Raw genomic sequence first — 15,611 nt, 5'->3', positions numbered from 1 at the left:
CCCAGATCTGTGCCTCTGACACAAGCCTGTCTCTATGATCTGCAGGTGACTCCTCTGACCTCATGGCTCTGATATACATTGTCAGCTGTGAGACCTTATATAGACAGGTGTGTGCCTTTCCAAATCATGTCCAATCAGTTGAATTTACCACAGGTGGGCTCCAATCAAGGTGAACAAACATCTCAAAGATGATCAAGAGAAACAGGAGGCATTTGAGCTAAATTTCAAGCGTCATAGCAAAGTGTTTGAATACTTATGTCAATGTGATTTTCCAGTTTCTTCTTTTTTAAAAATCTGCACAAAATTCTAAAATTCTGTTTTCAGTTTGTCATTTTGGTATTGAGTGTAGACTGATGAGGGGGAAATTAGTTTTTTTGTTATTTTAGCATGTGGCTGCAACATAACAAAACGGTCTGAACACTTTCTGATTGCTCTGTAAATGGGATATGGCCTCATGACCTTTGCGACATTATTCGGCAGTATTTGTATCAGTATTTGTGACTGATAAATTAGGCACCAACAATTTGGACAGTGATTGATGTAAAGGCAGGCATGCAAGTTAGTGAGTTTATAGAGAGCTGACAATCTGTTTAGCAACTGAGGAATTATGGGTCTGTACCATTATTAATGTTGTCTATTACACCTGTGCTATGCAAAATTTGCCGATGCCTATTACTTCAAAAATAAAGCCTTAAAATGAACAAGTTCTCCTTAAAAACGTTAACATCATCAGCTGAAAGAGCCACTCTGGTCATGTTTTAAGACTTGGAATAATAATTTGTGCATGAATTGCTTTTCTCCATAAAAAAAAATTAAATGATGTCATTATTTAAATCATATCTACTTTCTCTCTCTCTTTGAATAATCCCAAATGAATGAATATGCAAATGTTGTTCATTAAAAAAATTATTTTTTAGTGTATGAACACTGAAGGTTTCAAGTTCAAAGTTGCACACTGACTTCCAAAATAGTTGCAATGCCACAAAATCATGCTGTTAAATACACATTAAACTCAGTGGCCACAGAGAACCCTTCAGCAGATGAATGTGAAACCATCTTAGTGTCAAACTGCACATTTTAGCACGGTGAAGCTAAGACGTCAAAGTCAAGTGAAGGCAGCATGTTGGCTTATCTTGAACTCCATATCCTTGATACATCTGAGCTCGTTTACTTCTTTATCCAGTGTTGCATTACAAATGGCATCTGTGCTGGTTAGGCTTCACAGTTTTTTATGATAAAGGTAATTTAAATTTGTAATTGCTAAAATGGCAATTATATGATAAAGTGGCTCCTACTCAAAACCCTCAGTGATCTAATAACTTTTATGTCTGGTTAGAGAAATAATAGGGCCCTGGAAGTGGAACACTTTAATTGGAGTGCAATTAATGTTATTGGTTACACCAACAATTCATTAAGTATGCCACAAGAAAGGTCTATTGAGAGAGTAGGGAAGTTAAAACATAACCTAACAAAGTTATCCGAGGCAGAAAAATATGTTGAAATGTTGGATATGCTCTATTAAAATCCACATTTTATGTCACAGCTTTGATGTCTTACAGGACGGTCTTTAAACTTCCACAGCACATGATGTGGTGAGCATTAATGAAGTTGCTGACTCTGTAAGGGATGGGAATGAGGCTGCTGAAGATCTGAAGACAGCAGATAAAAACAGCCTACAAAGAGTCGGAGAGAGAGAGAGAGAGAGAGAGAGAGAGAGAGAGAGTGAGAGAGAGAGAGAGAGAGAGAGAGAGAGAGAGAGACAGACAGACAGACAGTTCAGATAAAAGAAAAATAATGTATGAGACTGACTTTAAGATTGGGGGCCTACAGACCAAACTGGCTTGATGTTTTCAGATTCTAAGACAGCAAAAGCCCAGGGACTTCCAGAAGACAAACCGGATGAGACTAACAAGATACAGAGCTTAAAGCAGAACCGGCTTGTAGGTCAGACCTGGTGCAGCAGTGGACGGGGACGGTTTGTCAAAAACAGGTTTGACCAATAACTAATTAATCATGGTTGCACTCCAAGCAGGTGTCCTAGTTCCTCAGCCCCCACTGGCTCACAGGGACAGTTAATGAGTGATCAGTTACACCTGTGCTCTTCCTTCAATGACATGTCAAAACGTCTGCCGTGAACATTTCACTCAAAATAAACCAAATACACTTGTGTTTACTTGCAGCTGTCAGTTCATCGCAATGATCAGCATTTATTTATTTTTTTTACATATACAAAACTTTATCAGTGTTATGGAATGCAACAAAAATCTTTTAACAGTTCCATTAATAACATGTTTTCAATTTGAGAGTGCTACATATTCATTCATATTTACTGCACACATAAAAACTGCATGCATAGTACAGTGAAAACATGAAAAAAAAAAAAAACCCACTAACATACAAAGGTTTGCTACATAAGTGTGAGCAAAAAGCTCTGAGGTTTGTGAAGTAAATAAAAAACTCTGTGGTTGCCACATCAAGGTCGGCGCTCTGCTACCTCTTTAATCCTCTCTGGGCCTGTTTCAGCAACGAATCAAAGTCCAGGTCCTCAAACCTGCTCTTGGGAGGAGGCGGGTCTGCATCTCTGTTCGCATCTGAGGAAGAGAGCGACATTTACAGGCTCAGTGTTACATTCAGTGACTTCAACATTAGAATGAGGAAGTGTTCAACTCTAGGACTGCCGCGATTAAGCCTCAATGATGATGGCACTGAAAACATCGTCAACATTAATATTGTTCATTGATGCATCCGTAAATCGATTGAACTGACTGATGCCATCAACAGTGTCAACACTGACCACCACACGATTAGAGGCTGCAGTGGACACAAAACCAGGTGAAGTAAAGACAACTCGAAGATTACTCAAGTTGACGACGACTACTACTGAACTTTGCTGTGTGTGTAATAAAAAGTACAAGACCAGCAAGTACTTTATCAAACCATATGTTCAACAAGCATCTAGAAAAGCTATGTTTTCAGCTGTTTGTCTGCAGCCTGAGAGGCCGGTGTAATCTGGAAAATAGACGAAAGATTAATCGATAGGAAGATAGTCGTTAGTGGCGGCCCTACTCAACTCCATGATACGTTCTGAGGTGATACTTTGCGGTTTTGCTGATGTGGACTGAATTACACTGAAAGCTATTTAAAGGTGTTTATTTGGTCCTTGACGCTGCATGTGCAGTATGGAGGGGATAGAAAAGTGACATGAAGAATGCGAAGCCAGTGCAGCACTGCTTCACTTCATGCACCAGGAATTATATTACGGTTCCTCTGGTGCAGCTTGCAAAGATCACTGTGACAGGGCTTCAACAGGTTTGCAAAGTGGTCTCACCTGTCTCAAATGAGGGGAAATGTTTCCTTCAGCATAGTGATATACATTGTTTGTGGTTTGTCAGTCTCACCTAGATCAGAGTAGTTTGAATTGCAGAACTGTCGTCTACCACCGAAGCAGATGTCAAACGGCAGCTCATCAGGCTTCCGTAGTTTTCCGCCATTATCAATAGCAGCGAAAGCATCTTCCATGTTGTAGAAAGTGACAAAGCCGTAGTGGTCGCTATGGGAACCAAAGGTGCAGAATGTCAATACTGATATCGTGATAAATAATGTAAGAAAACAAACAAACAAACAAACAAAAAAAACACACAAGTGAACCATAAATACAAAACAAAAAAACATATTTTCAATGCTACATACGTACCCTCTGTCTCTGAAGTGCAGCGACACACACTCAACATCTCCGAACTGAGTGAAGCGCTCTCTCAGTTCATCGTGTGTCATAGAACTGCGGATGCGTCCGACGTACACCACCCTGCGCTCATCCTGTTTGAGAGGATTTTTACAATTACTCACCGCTCATTACTCATCTTGAAAAAGCCACAACAACATCAGCTGACACGTCGTGATCTTTTTACTCACTATGGCTTTAAGTTTCTGAATCCTTATCTCGTGCTCCCTCCTGAGCTTCCTGGACTCTCTGCTGCTGTAGTCACAAAGATGGGAAAAATAGAGAGACTGAGGTTACACTCTTAAACCCATTAAAGCCAAAGAGAGACGCAAGGGAAACTGACATTTAAACAAACACCTACATTTGATCATCTTTTTTTTATCAAATTCCCCCAAAAGAACCCCAACATTAACTAACCTGTAAACATCTGTCCACTGCCTTTGGCAAATCCGTGGGGATGGTGATCGGGATCTGGATGGAGACCTGGACTGGGACCAAGATCTGGATCTTGACCTGCTGCATCTCGATCTGGAGTAGGACAGCCTGTAGCGCCGAGGTGGGGAGCGGGAAATAGAGCGACAGGGGGACGATGAACACGAGCTGCTCTCTGAACGCCTGCGATGGAGCCTGCAAGACGGACAAATTGAGAATCGGGACTGATGCACAAAGAGGACAAATGGAGAGTAATACTGAGCATGTTGAACAGAAGATAATTACTTCTGTCTTTTTGGAGAGCGAGACGCAGAGCTGGAGGAGGAAGACGAAGAGGAGGAGCAACGAGAGCTGGAGCTGGAGTCAGAATGAGGGGATCCCCTCCGGTATCTCCTCTTCTGCCTCCCCCTGACAGGAGGGCTGGGTGGAGGTGTGGGGAGAGTGCAGGGGGCTGTTTTGTCCTCGCTTCCACCAACATCTCCTGTGGCAGCACGGCAGCCCGAAAGCTGCAGAGCTTTGTCCGCGGGTGGGTTCGTCTCTGATCTGGTCCTGGGTTGCTCCGAGTGATGCTGCGACTCAGACTTTGTATGTCCTGTCGAGGTCTGTGTTTTCCGTTCAGCAGCAGCACTTGAGTCGAGAGAAGCCACTTGAAATTCATTAGTAAGTTTAGAAAAATCCTTGAGTAAAGACGGCTTAGCTCTGCTACGCTCAGTAGCACTTGTAAGTGAATGATCCACAGGCCCACAGTAATCGTGATCGCAGGATACAGATGAGAACATGTGAGGAGAGGTGTGAGCAGCGGGGGGCTCTGAAGGGCTGATGTGAGTCTTCTTGGACGGTAGAGGCCGGGGGTCGATGATCTGAATGGCCTTGGATGGGGGATTTTTGCGTCTTGCAGGCTGCTCTTGCTGAGTGCTGAGGATGATTTCAGTGCCCAGGGGCTCGGGGATGTCCACGGGCTCCCTGAGGGTTTTCAGAGTCCCGGCTGATTCTGAAATGCCTAAACGTTCGACCGGTTCCACAGAGGACGGGGTCGGCGGTAATCCGCAGGTCTTTTCTGATCCTGCGGGCTGATTTCTGTCCAGCGCCATGTGTCCGTCTGTTTGTGGGTTTGAAGGTGGAGCAGCACTGATGAGGTCGCGATCGCTGACTCTCTCCTCTTTGGCTGCAGCAGGAAGAATAAAAAGAGGTTATACAAAGACCAGATGTCCACATCCAAATTAACAGTGTACCAGGAGTCTCAGCACTCACCTTGTGTTTCCTCAAACTGTTCCAGCAGGCTGGTCAGATCAGGGGCTTCAATCCCTGAAGTGGAACAACAAGAGTAACATTAACTCAATAAATCAGCTTCACTGCCTTTATTATGTCAGATTTTACATCTCTATGTTTTACCAGAGTCAGATGTCGCAGTCTGCCCTCCACAGCCAACCTGAAGAGAGGGTGGTGGTTCCTGCGGAGAACATATACTTGGGGGAACCTCTGGAGCATCTACGGGAGAAGGTGGCTGAGTAGAGCATGGCGTTGAGGAGGGACACTTTATACGCCCCACTGGATCCGGACCTGCTGACTGAGGAAGCTTTGGTTCCAGCTCGGTTCCTTCTGTTGGGCTCGCACTGTATTTTTGTGGCTGTGGTTTATTGTACTCTGAGGCAGATTCAGGTCGTGTTGGGGCAGGACAAAGTGTGGGAGATCTAGAGTAGACATCTGACGCTATCTCGGTAAACTTGTTTTTCATTTCCTGAAGCAGGGCGGCGCCGTCCTGGTTTACTGACACCACGTGGGGCTTTGGCTCGGAGGAGGATGTCTGTCTTTGAGGAGATGCTGCTGAGGATTCATGTTGGATATCTTCTGAGTGGGTGGTGCTCTGGAGGTTGGAGTCTATGCTGATGAACTCCACTTTAGACTTTGATGAGGAGTGGGCGGTGGACGGTGACGTTGTTTGGCTGAGTGGCAGGGGGACGAGGACAGGATTTGGGGGATCGCTACTAAGCAACGTCAGCTTCTTTACTGGACTGTTTTTGCTTTCAGGCGCATTCACGCTTGGGTTAGTAGTGACGTCTGGCAGAGGACAAGCAGGTGAGATGGTTTTGGATTCGGTTCTTGGGCGCTTCAGTCCGCTGCAGCGTAGATGAGTGGATGATTTTGCCTTTGAGGGACTAGGCCTCTGTGGTGGAGAGGCACGATGGGATGCAGTCTTGGAACCAGGCTTATGGAGATGATCAGTACTGACTCCGGTATGGTTTGAACAGGGGTGTGCTGTCTTTGGTTCGCAGCTATTTTGTCTATGTCCCTGTGAACAGAGGATGGGGGGCAACTCCTTGGGGGGCTCCGAAACAGAGGGCCACTTGGTTGTGTAGTTCCCCTGTTTCTCCACCAGGGGCTGTCTCTTCTGGCGCAGCTGTCTGTACTGTTGGAGGCTGAGTGATTTGACCTTTGTCTCACCTTTAGACGGCAGAGCATCAGACAAGTTGCTGTTCATTCCTGAGGACGGTGTTGTCTGGGGTTCAAGTGCTGACCCAGCTGGGTTTCCAAGTGCCTTTGTGCTGGTCAGTGGAGCTGGCACAGTCTCACTTGTTAGATTTTTCTCGTTCAGTGCCTTTTTCACTGATTGGTTAAATGAAGCCACTTGAACGGGGCCAAAGCTCACTCTTTTCTTCTCTCTGCATGGTGGTGCTCTGGGGCAGTTTCCATTCAGCAACACACTCTTCAGGAGTTTACCATCATCTCTTTTTTCATCTCCCTCTTCTTCCCCCTTTGTCTTTTTCACAGGTTCCTCATCATCAGATACGACATTTATCTCTTCATCGCTCTCTTCGGTGGGCCTCTCATACCTCCACACCTCCTCCTGGGAGAATAATGTGTGGTTTTTCCCCGGTTCATCTCCCTCCTCCACATGCAGCTCCAGACAGTAGGAGTGCATGAGCCGGACCAGGTTGACGAGAGAAGTCGAGGTGAAGACTTCGACTTCATTCTCTGCTTTCTTAGTTTTGGATTGAAACAATGTTTGAGTTTGTTGTGTGAACAGCTGTGGGAGGCTGCCTCTCTCGCTTCTGTTGTCCTTTTCCTTCTCTTCATCCCTCTTTATAGTGAATGTTACATTTGGTGATTTGGGTCTTGGCCTCAGTCTGTCACTAAGTGAAATTGCCTAAAGAGAAAAGGAAAGAATGGTTCAGATCTTCAGTGTTTAATCTTTGGGAAGCAGAAAAATGAATAATGGAACTACACATTTTGAAAGAACTTCACTTTTTCAACTCAATTCAGCACGTGCAGTTTGTTAAAGTGCATGTGACTCATATCTATGGACGTTATCATACAGCAAAATGGCTTTCACCAGGCACATTCAATAAGTTGTTGTATCTTTTCAGTGTAATGAACATGAATGAACATGTGAAGTCAGCAGATAAGCCGTTTTGTTTGCTGCTGCAGTGTATGAACCCACCACTGAGTTGTCCCTGCACTGTGGGTGGTTCAGGAACTTAGTGTCTGGTAGAACATCAAAGGGAGACCCGTCGTCATCCTCCACACTGTCGAGCATCTCAGACAGGGCCGACAGCAGGGTCTCACTCTCTTCCTCCACTCCACTCTTACCCTGAAAAGACACAGCAGTGTCCACATTTATTGATTCATCTGTCAAATCCTACAACTCAAATATTTTGGGCCGTGAAGTAGAGCCGACCACAAGTGTCACAAACCGTACGATCACAGACACGGAGACATGCAAAAGGATGTAATAAATGTCTGAGATGTAGACACTTGCAGGGATGCTCCTCACAATAGCTTTTGAGTGTGATGGTGTGCAATCATTCAGATTCATAAGCTTGAACACTGACCTCTGATGCGACTGTGGAGTCCTCAAAAATGGCCAAGATGGAGTGATCGGTACAGGACTGTGCGTCCATGTTCACACCTTCAACATCACCTCTGCTCAGGACCAACTGCAGGAACACAGACAAGCAGAAAAACTATATTAATCCCATGTTGTGTAAATGTGCACGCACACCAATCCGGACTATTTCTACCTCCTGCAATTTTACAATACTCTCCTTCCTCTGGGTGTGAACAGGAACTGAGGCACAGGAGGCATTAAACTCAAAATTAACTTTCTCAGCATAAACAGGAAGAGCTGCCTGTTCTGACAAAACCGAAAATACAGCCATGAAAAAACATCGAGGGAAAGCTGAGGCTTAATCCATGTTTCAGACGCTGCCAATGAGCTACACTACATATACTTTTGTAGAAAGCACTCTATCTAACTACAAGATAAAATGGTTAAAAACAGGATTAAAAAAAAAGAATAAAACCTTACTGCAGCTAATGATTTTTCTTCTTTATTTTCTTGATAAGGCATTTGGTCAATGGCCTGCCCAAAGACAGTAAAAATACAGATCAAAATCTCATAAAGCCCGAGCTGACATATCTAAATGTCATGGTTCGTCATACTGACAGTCCAAATCCCAAAGATATTCAGTTTTGGAACCAGTGAACTTTTGGCATTTTTGCTTAAAAAGGGACTTAAATGATTAATTGATTTGAATTTTCCATCAATCCACTTCTCCTTTCAGCCCTACCACACTTTAAACAGCTGCAGACCTATCTGAACATAAATCTGCAACTGCAATACTGTAACACCAGTGCACTGTTAAGGTTTTATGGTTATTTTATAATTGTTTCTATGCACATTTTATTGTTGAGTTTTGTGTATGTTAAAGGCCTGTGGGGACAAGCACTGCAGAAGAGCTTCAGCTATAAATACTAAGGTGTGTGGTATTGATGTTTGCTGTATACCTGTCGCCAGGTAACGATGATTTTCATTATCATCTGTTTGTTTCACGATTATTCATTTTATCTATAAAATGTGAGAAAATAGCAAAAGACGCCTGCCCATGGTGATGTCTTCAGATGTCATGTCTTGTCTGACCAACAATCCAAAATCTAAACATTATATTACTATCATGTAAGACAAAGAAAAGTATCAAATCCTGACATTTGAGAAACAGCAAATGTTTGATTTTTTAGCTTGAAAATGACAAATATTTGATTATCAAAATAGTCTCTGATCAATTAATCGATTAATTGTAGTAGTTCTGTTTGTATTTAAACAACTGAACATTTGATAAAATAAACACAACTGTTTCAGTGTGTTAATTCCTTAATATGAACCCATAGGAACGTCTGTATATATAAAGAGCAGCAGGAAGAGTGACACTGTCGAAGTGCCAAGATTTTCTCTACAAAATGTTTGCAGAGTGAGGCCTCAGTCTAAAATCAGTCTGTCAGTGAGTTTGTAAAGTTTTATTAGACCAGAAGTTTGCAGGGCAGTAGCAGACTGAGGGGACAAGAGGCCTTAAAGGCGGGTCACAACCTCAACACCAGCTCTGGGAAGTAGGATCCAGAGCTCTGACTGCCTGTTCTGCTGTAACTGGACATTTTGGGGTTTTTAAATTGCAGCAAGACAGTTTATGCTGTTGCCAGTCAGGAGACAATTTAAGATTAAGCTTGAGACAGCAAAAGAAGAGGGTAAAGTGAGCAGTACTGAATCATATAAAAAGAAGTGAAGTGTACAGAGTAGATAGCAGGAGTGGTGACGGTGCAGCCGTATCGGAACATCTCGTACTCCCGAGAAAACTAACCGGTTTCCCCGTCAGCTTTCACATGCTTAATCTTTATAAAAGCGGTGGTGTTCGACATGAACGGAAAACTAACGATATGCATTAACTAATCATTAAGCTGTTTCCGTGCCGACATGGTCCAAATAGCAGGCTAATGGGTCAGATGAGCCACCACCCTGCTCACCGCCTCAGTAGTACTACTAGCCTGTTTAAGCCACGTGTCGCTCTCGGCACATGTGGCCTTACGCGCCGGCGAAGCACTTCCTATTAAACCACCGGAACCTGCCCGCGTGCGGTTATTTCGATGCAAAACCAGCTAAAGTGAGGAAACCGGTACCTCATTATGGGTGTTGCTGAGCAGAAAGTCGCTGTTGTCGGCATTTAAATCCCCGTCTTTCCCCCTCCACCGCGCCGCCATCTTGCTGCTCCACATGGTCCGCTGGCAGGCCGGACAGAGACACGTGGTCACCGGCTGGCGGCACGCAGAGAACACCGACCTGGGATCAGACTGTAACCACCAGCTCCATTAGTGAAAGCGAGGAAGGGAGTAGAAATCTGATCCAAGGTCAGCTATGTGTAGTATTGATTATCAATTAGATTTCTCTTGAAATTTAGCTAGTTTTTTATTTTGCTTCAAAGACACATAGATTATTATTGACGAGTATGATTGATACAATGATTATTTGTTACATTTGATAGTTAATCTGATTAAGGGAACAGTTTTTCATATATTTAAGACAGCAAAGGCATGTAAAAAATGTTTCCTTTTGAACTGTTTTCACATAATATTACTACTACCAATTAGGTCATGTAGATAATTCTTTGATTGAACTTTTAATTCAGGGTTTTTTTGTTGTGTGTTTTTAAAATTTTAATTTCCTTTTTTATTGCTGAAAAGCGACACTTAACGGCCGAATGACGACACAAGTTCCACTTACAATGAACATGCAGTAGATACAAGACAGGCGGCAGCAATAACACAGGCACAGTGTCACTATAGTTTTTATACACGTGTAATCTACCCATCATATGAAATATTATTAGATAGTCAACTGTTGTACCAATTAATAAAGTAGGCTAAAAGAATGGCATGCTATGTTTTTTTTGTTTTTTTTTGTTTTGTTTTTTACAGCTATTAAAATGCAGCAAAATTATGCAAAGTAGACAGATGCTCTGCTCAGACTGCCTTACATTATGAATTTAATGATTTATTTGAATCTGTTTTTTCCCTTTATGGCGAGAGGCTTTAATAGAGATTGCTCTAATAGTGTAACTGGGAGTTATCTTGAAATTCGAAAGAACGCTCTGCAGAGCTGTTTAATATGCCCAAGTGCTTCATTATCTCCCATGTTATAACTGCTGAGAATGTCATGAAAACATCAGTGCGTTCTCCATCAGTATCATAGCATCTTAGGCATATCAGTCAGTGGCATTAACATAGTCAATCCTTGAAGTGGTGTCGTACAGCAAAGCAAAGCAAAGCGTGTATCTGCCTCCTGTGGTCTGCCTCATCACCAGAACAAACAGAGATTATCTGCATGTTCAGACACTGCAATATTGATGTGTTGACTTTCACGATTAACGTGTGTACACACTCTCCACCTTGACATGGTTTGCTGTTAGGGTCTAACAACAGTGCTATTACGCTGTTTCACTAGAGATGGCACCCACTGAGGTCCAGTTTGAATTCTTCACATGAATTTAAATGTGCTCAGGCCTCAGAAAGCATTTATAGTGTGCACTAGATCATTATGATTGAACACATTTGAATGCATTTATCGGTTGTGTTCACATGACTTACTGTATTGCTGTCACATGAATCAGAACCAGGACTGATTGATAACACTTTTTTTTTTCTTTCCACTTCATCCTGTGCAGCTCCACACTGTGTTACCTGATATATGATGAATAATTATTCTAAATGTCTGAATAATAAATACAGCTGTCTAAACCACTGTTTGCATTTCTCTCTCTAGCTGATGAAGACCTACAGCAGCACCAAACCTCATGCTCCACTGACAGATCATATGATGATCTTTGGATGGTTGATTACATTTACATATTCAGCACAGCAGCCAAGTGTTTTCCTCTCTTCCCCTACTGTAGTACCCATTACACTACCCCGTTACCAATTGTGCAGTGATGCTGAAGTCTTTCCACCACAAAGTAAATCATTTCTGCTGAAGTTGGAGTGTTTGTCTTTTAGAGATGAATGTGATCAGAGGCTGATCAATAGCTTTTTAAACCTCTGGTTGTATAAAAACAAAAGTTCCATTAAAAAATACTGAAGATCAAGTTCACAAAAACCTTAATGTCATGGTTATTCTCTCTGGTTACTTTGGAAACAGCTAATCTTGCTAAAGAAAAACAAAATCTGCTCCCAGCACATCCAAAACTCAGTCGTTAACACGTTTTATCTCACTTGTTTAATCCACAGCTTGTTGTTTTTGCTCTTTGGTTTTTGTATGGATTTAACAAACAAAATGTTAAGAGTTACTAGTAGGTGGATTTCTTTCATTCAAACGGCTCCTCCGTTTCCAGTATAAGCTAAGCAATGCAATGCTAAGCTAAGCATGAAAAGTGTCGATTTCCTGTTTAACTTTATACAAGACAGTGAATAAATATATTTCCCAAAATGTTGAACTCTTCCAAGCGGTACTCCAGCGATGTAGTTCACTCCCATTAAGTCAGAATTATTTTTGCTGTCTGATGCATAAAACTTCAGGCTCTGCTTATCTTCAAATGGGAATCATCTCTCTGACACTGCCAGTCATCTGCATCTTTGCATGTCATATATTGTCTCAAATGGATATGCAATGCTCAGTGAGTAGGCTAGTGCCCAGAAGACGGAAAGAGAGTGTAGCCTATGTGTTGATTTAGCCTTGCGAGCTAACTGTCAGCAATGAATGAAATTAAACAAAAAGTTTTGTTGGGTTGGGTCAGTTCTGGTCTCAGCTTTAGTCCTGAGCAACACTGCAAAGAGAGATCCTGAGTCTGTAGTGCTTAACATGGGTCAAGATTTAAATGTTGTGTGTGTGTTTGTTTTAAACTATGTAAAAATACTGATTAATATTTTTGTTCAACATGGTTTCCCCACATAGAAATTTGGGGGAAAAAAGGGGCAAACTGGAGGCTGGAAGCACATCTACGGTTACGATCCACCATGCTGTTTACGCTAGGTTGAGCGGTGAAAGAGCCGTCTCTAGATCCTTCGTTTGCCTTAGTGCAACTCAAAACCATCTTTTGTTAGTCTCCCACTTCCTGGTAAGTGATGACTTCTTTTAAACTTTATGCCCCAGTTTGTGATGCAAGTTTTGTGTTTTTTTTGCTTTAGATGTTTGCTTTAGATGCTTCAATGTTAGATGTCAGCGATTCTTAATTTATTTAAGTTGAATGCTCTTAAATCATGTAGCCACTCTTGGTTGCAATTTTTCCCCTTTACAATTGTGGCTCTATAAACTTTCATTGCTCATCCCTAGAAAGCCTTTCATACCTGGAAATTGAGTGTCGATCATCACCAGATCTTGAACAAGGCAATGAACTGATACCTGCTCGCTCATAAATAATTCTCCATTATTCCTTTTGCTTTCTGCACTTAATTTGCAAACATCACCCACTGCAGAGGATCAGGTTGTATGGTGTGAGGATGTAGCTGTGCAGAGTAGTCTTGTATGTGGATGTTTGCTTTCACTCATCTTGGAAGCAGCATTTTTGAAGGACAGCTGTCACATAAGAGTACTTACTGTTCAGCCCTGTAAAGAAAAGCCCACTGAAAGAGAAAATTATACTTTTAGATGATGGCTCTTGTGCACAAATCAGATCTTCAGATCAGGAGACCACAATGTGTAGTAGACCTATCATACTACGTTTGCTTTTCTTTTCTTAAAAATGTGCGCTAGCTGTGCTGCTGTTGTCACAATGTACTCAGATGAGCCTCGCCCCCGCACTGCACATATTACACTTTTATAGCAATATAGACAATTTTGAGATACTGACTGATGACAGACTGTAACATATTTAGAGCTGAAATCCCTGCTGTAGTATAGTTTACTGATGGGTGGAAATATTCTGTCCAGTGAACTGTGAAGAAAAATCTGCTGTTATTTATTTTCTCCACTAGATGGTGATATTATATATCCTCTATTAAGTTCTACTCACTCTCTTGTTTTCTCTGAGTCCTCTGAAGTTGTGAATGAGTTAATTCCCAGTGCGCTGATTGCTCCATGCGAGCCACCTATTCACAGTGGATGCCAATCAGATATTCATACATGAATGATAAGGATGCATAATAAACTCAGGTTCGTCACCTCTTCCTTTGTGCGGTGATATCTTGTATTATCTCACTGTTTTTCTGTGGAGGACTATAGATGTGTCTGGCCTGTTATCTCGTACATACCAGCAAGGAGTTGACCTTTCTGCTGAATGTCATGGTGGGACACAGAGTCAATGGCTGTACTAGATTAGTGGGGATGGAGACATGCTCACAGACACACACTTTAACAAGGTACCACATTCTCTTTTCATTTATTTTGATCCAAAGGGACACCTGGTGTGTTCTCCCCACATACATCTTACCTACTGTACATCTGCTGTGTCCTCAATTTGTTTCCCTTTTTTTTTTGTTTCCTCTACTTGTATCCTTTAATCCCGTATCTTCTTCTCTGCTGTTGCTACATCTCTCTTAACCCCCGCCACGCACACACACATACACACACCACCTCCTGCCTCATCTCCCACAACTCTTGAAACACATTACTGTATGAAATGGGGCCAAAGCATCCTCCAGTCTCCGGCGGGTGAGGTGCGAGTGTGTTCAGGAGTGTGCAGAGGCATGTGTAAGTGTAAGTGTGTAAGTGTGTGTGTTCTGGGGGGGGGGGGGGTGTTCTGTGTAAATGGGTCACCTTACTGGAGCATCCAGCGCCCAACCACCATGTCAGTACATGCCCCCCCCCCCAGTGTGTACAGACATACACACACATGTAACCCTCTCTCCATCCATGACCCTTTTTTTCTGCTTGAGCTACTGTTTTTGTCAGGAAATGTAAAATTCACTCTCTCAGTTCCTTTAAGCTCTAGAGTGCCGGACTTTACTCTTGTTCTTGGGGGGAAAAAGGAAGAAGAAGAAAAAAAAAAAATCCCTCTGTCCTGCTTTCTTTTCATGTCTTCCCCCTCTCTGCGTCTTGTCCCTGCCTCACTCTTGACCTGCAGGATGATTCCCGCGGTGCTCTTTTGGCATGTTTGAATTTTTAAAGAGCCCATGAGGTCTAAGGAGTCAGGTATATGCTCTCCTCTCTCTGCCTCCCTCACACTTGCTGCTCTTATATGTGTGTGTGTGTGTGTGTGTGTGTGTGTGTGTGTGTGTGTGTGTGTGTGTGTGTGTGTGTGTGTGTGTGTGTGTGTGTGTGTGTGTGTGTGTGTGTGTGTGTGTGTGTGTGTGTGTGTGTGTGTGTGTGTGTGTGTATGTATGTGTGCGTGCGTTGGAGCATTTTTCTATATGACTTCCAGTCATTTTGACTGCTCAGTCATGCAATGTTTTGCACGTGTGTGCACTTCTGTGACCTTTCAGATATTGTGTAATGCTGGGAGCTGTGTGTTATAAAAAGCTAAAGCACTCTGATCTTTAACTTGACACCTTCTCTACAAGGGAAAGCAAGGCACACGGGAGCTGAGATCGCAGAGTTAGGGAGTTGTGTTGCCGTTGTCCTCGTTTGATTTTTCTGTACTTCAACTAAGTCTTCTTTTTCTTTTGCTTTCATAGCAGAGAAGAGGAATGCCCTCCCACACGGTGCAGAGAACATCTGTTAGTGAGAAATGAAAACCTGAGAGAGACAGAGGAGGGCGGGGGTGGG

The 15,611-nt window shown here is 42.8% G+C and overlaps 1 protein-coding gene and 1 long non-coding RNA gene across 3 annotated transcripts; one reads left to right on the top strand and one right to left on the bottom strand.

Moving 5' to 3' along the window:
• Positions 1-2,173: 2,173 nt before the first annotated feature.
• On the bottom strand, positions 2,174-10,318 carry LOC130164733 (peroxisome proliferator-activated receptor gamma coactivator-related protein 1-like). Of its 2 annotated transcripts, none has more exons than XM_056369654.1 (11): positions 10,100-10,318; positions 7,984-8,088; positions 7,593-7,742; positions 5,546-7,298; positions 5,405-5,458; positions 4,439-5,318; positions 4,139-4,348; positions 3,913-3,976; positions 3,695-3,816; positions 3,399-3,550; positions 2,174-2,591 (listed from the first exon to the last, which is right to left on the bottom strand). In XM_056369654.1, the coding sequence occupies exons 1-11, from the start codon at positions 10,193-10,195 to the stop codon at positions 2,491-2,493; spliced, it is 3,687 nt and encodes a 1,228-aa protein (XP_056225629.1). In that variant the 5' UTR covers positions 10,196-10,318; the 3' UTR covers positions 2,174-2,490. The 2 variants fall into 2 exon arrangements, with proteins under 2 accessions (XP_056225629.1, XP_056225639.1); XM_056369664.1 differs by having other exon boundaries at positions 3,913-3,973.
• Positions 10,189-15,598, top strand: LOC130164761 (uncharacterized). The gene is made up of 3 exons (XR_008826658.1): positions 10,189-10,327; positions 11,739-13,026; positions 15,521-15,598. It is a non-coding gene; the product is annotated as an uncharacterized LOC130164761 (long non-coding RNA).
• Positions 15,599-15,611: the final 13 nt, after the last annotated feature.

This window comes from Seriola aureovittata, chromosome 3, assembly GCF_021018895.1.
Source record: "Seriola aureovittata isolate HTS-2021-v1 ecotype China chromosome 3, ASM2101889v1, whole genome shotgun sequence".
NCBI classification, from domain to species: Eukaryota; Metazoa; Chordata; class Actinopteri; order Carangiformes; family Carangidae; genus Seriola; species Seriola aureovittata.
Note: the sequence above shows the minus strand (reverse complement) of the source record. Positions and strands in the feature narration are given on the sequence as shown.

Coding starts and splice junctions, on each gene's coding strand:
- LOC130164733 (XM_056369654.1), bottom strand. CDS start 10,195: ATGTGGAGCAGCAAGATGGCGGCGCGGTGGAGGGGGAAAGACGGGGAT. Junction 3,977..4,138: donor CAGTGGACAGATGTTTACAG/GTTAGTTAATGT, acceptor TTGTGACTACAG/CAGCAGAGAGTCCAGGAAGC. Junction 3,817..3,912: donor TTCAGAAACTTAAAGCCATA/GTGAGTAAAAAG, acceptor CCTCTCAAACAG/GATGAGCGCAGGGTGGTGTA.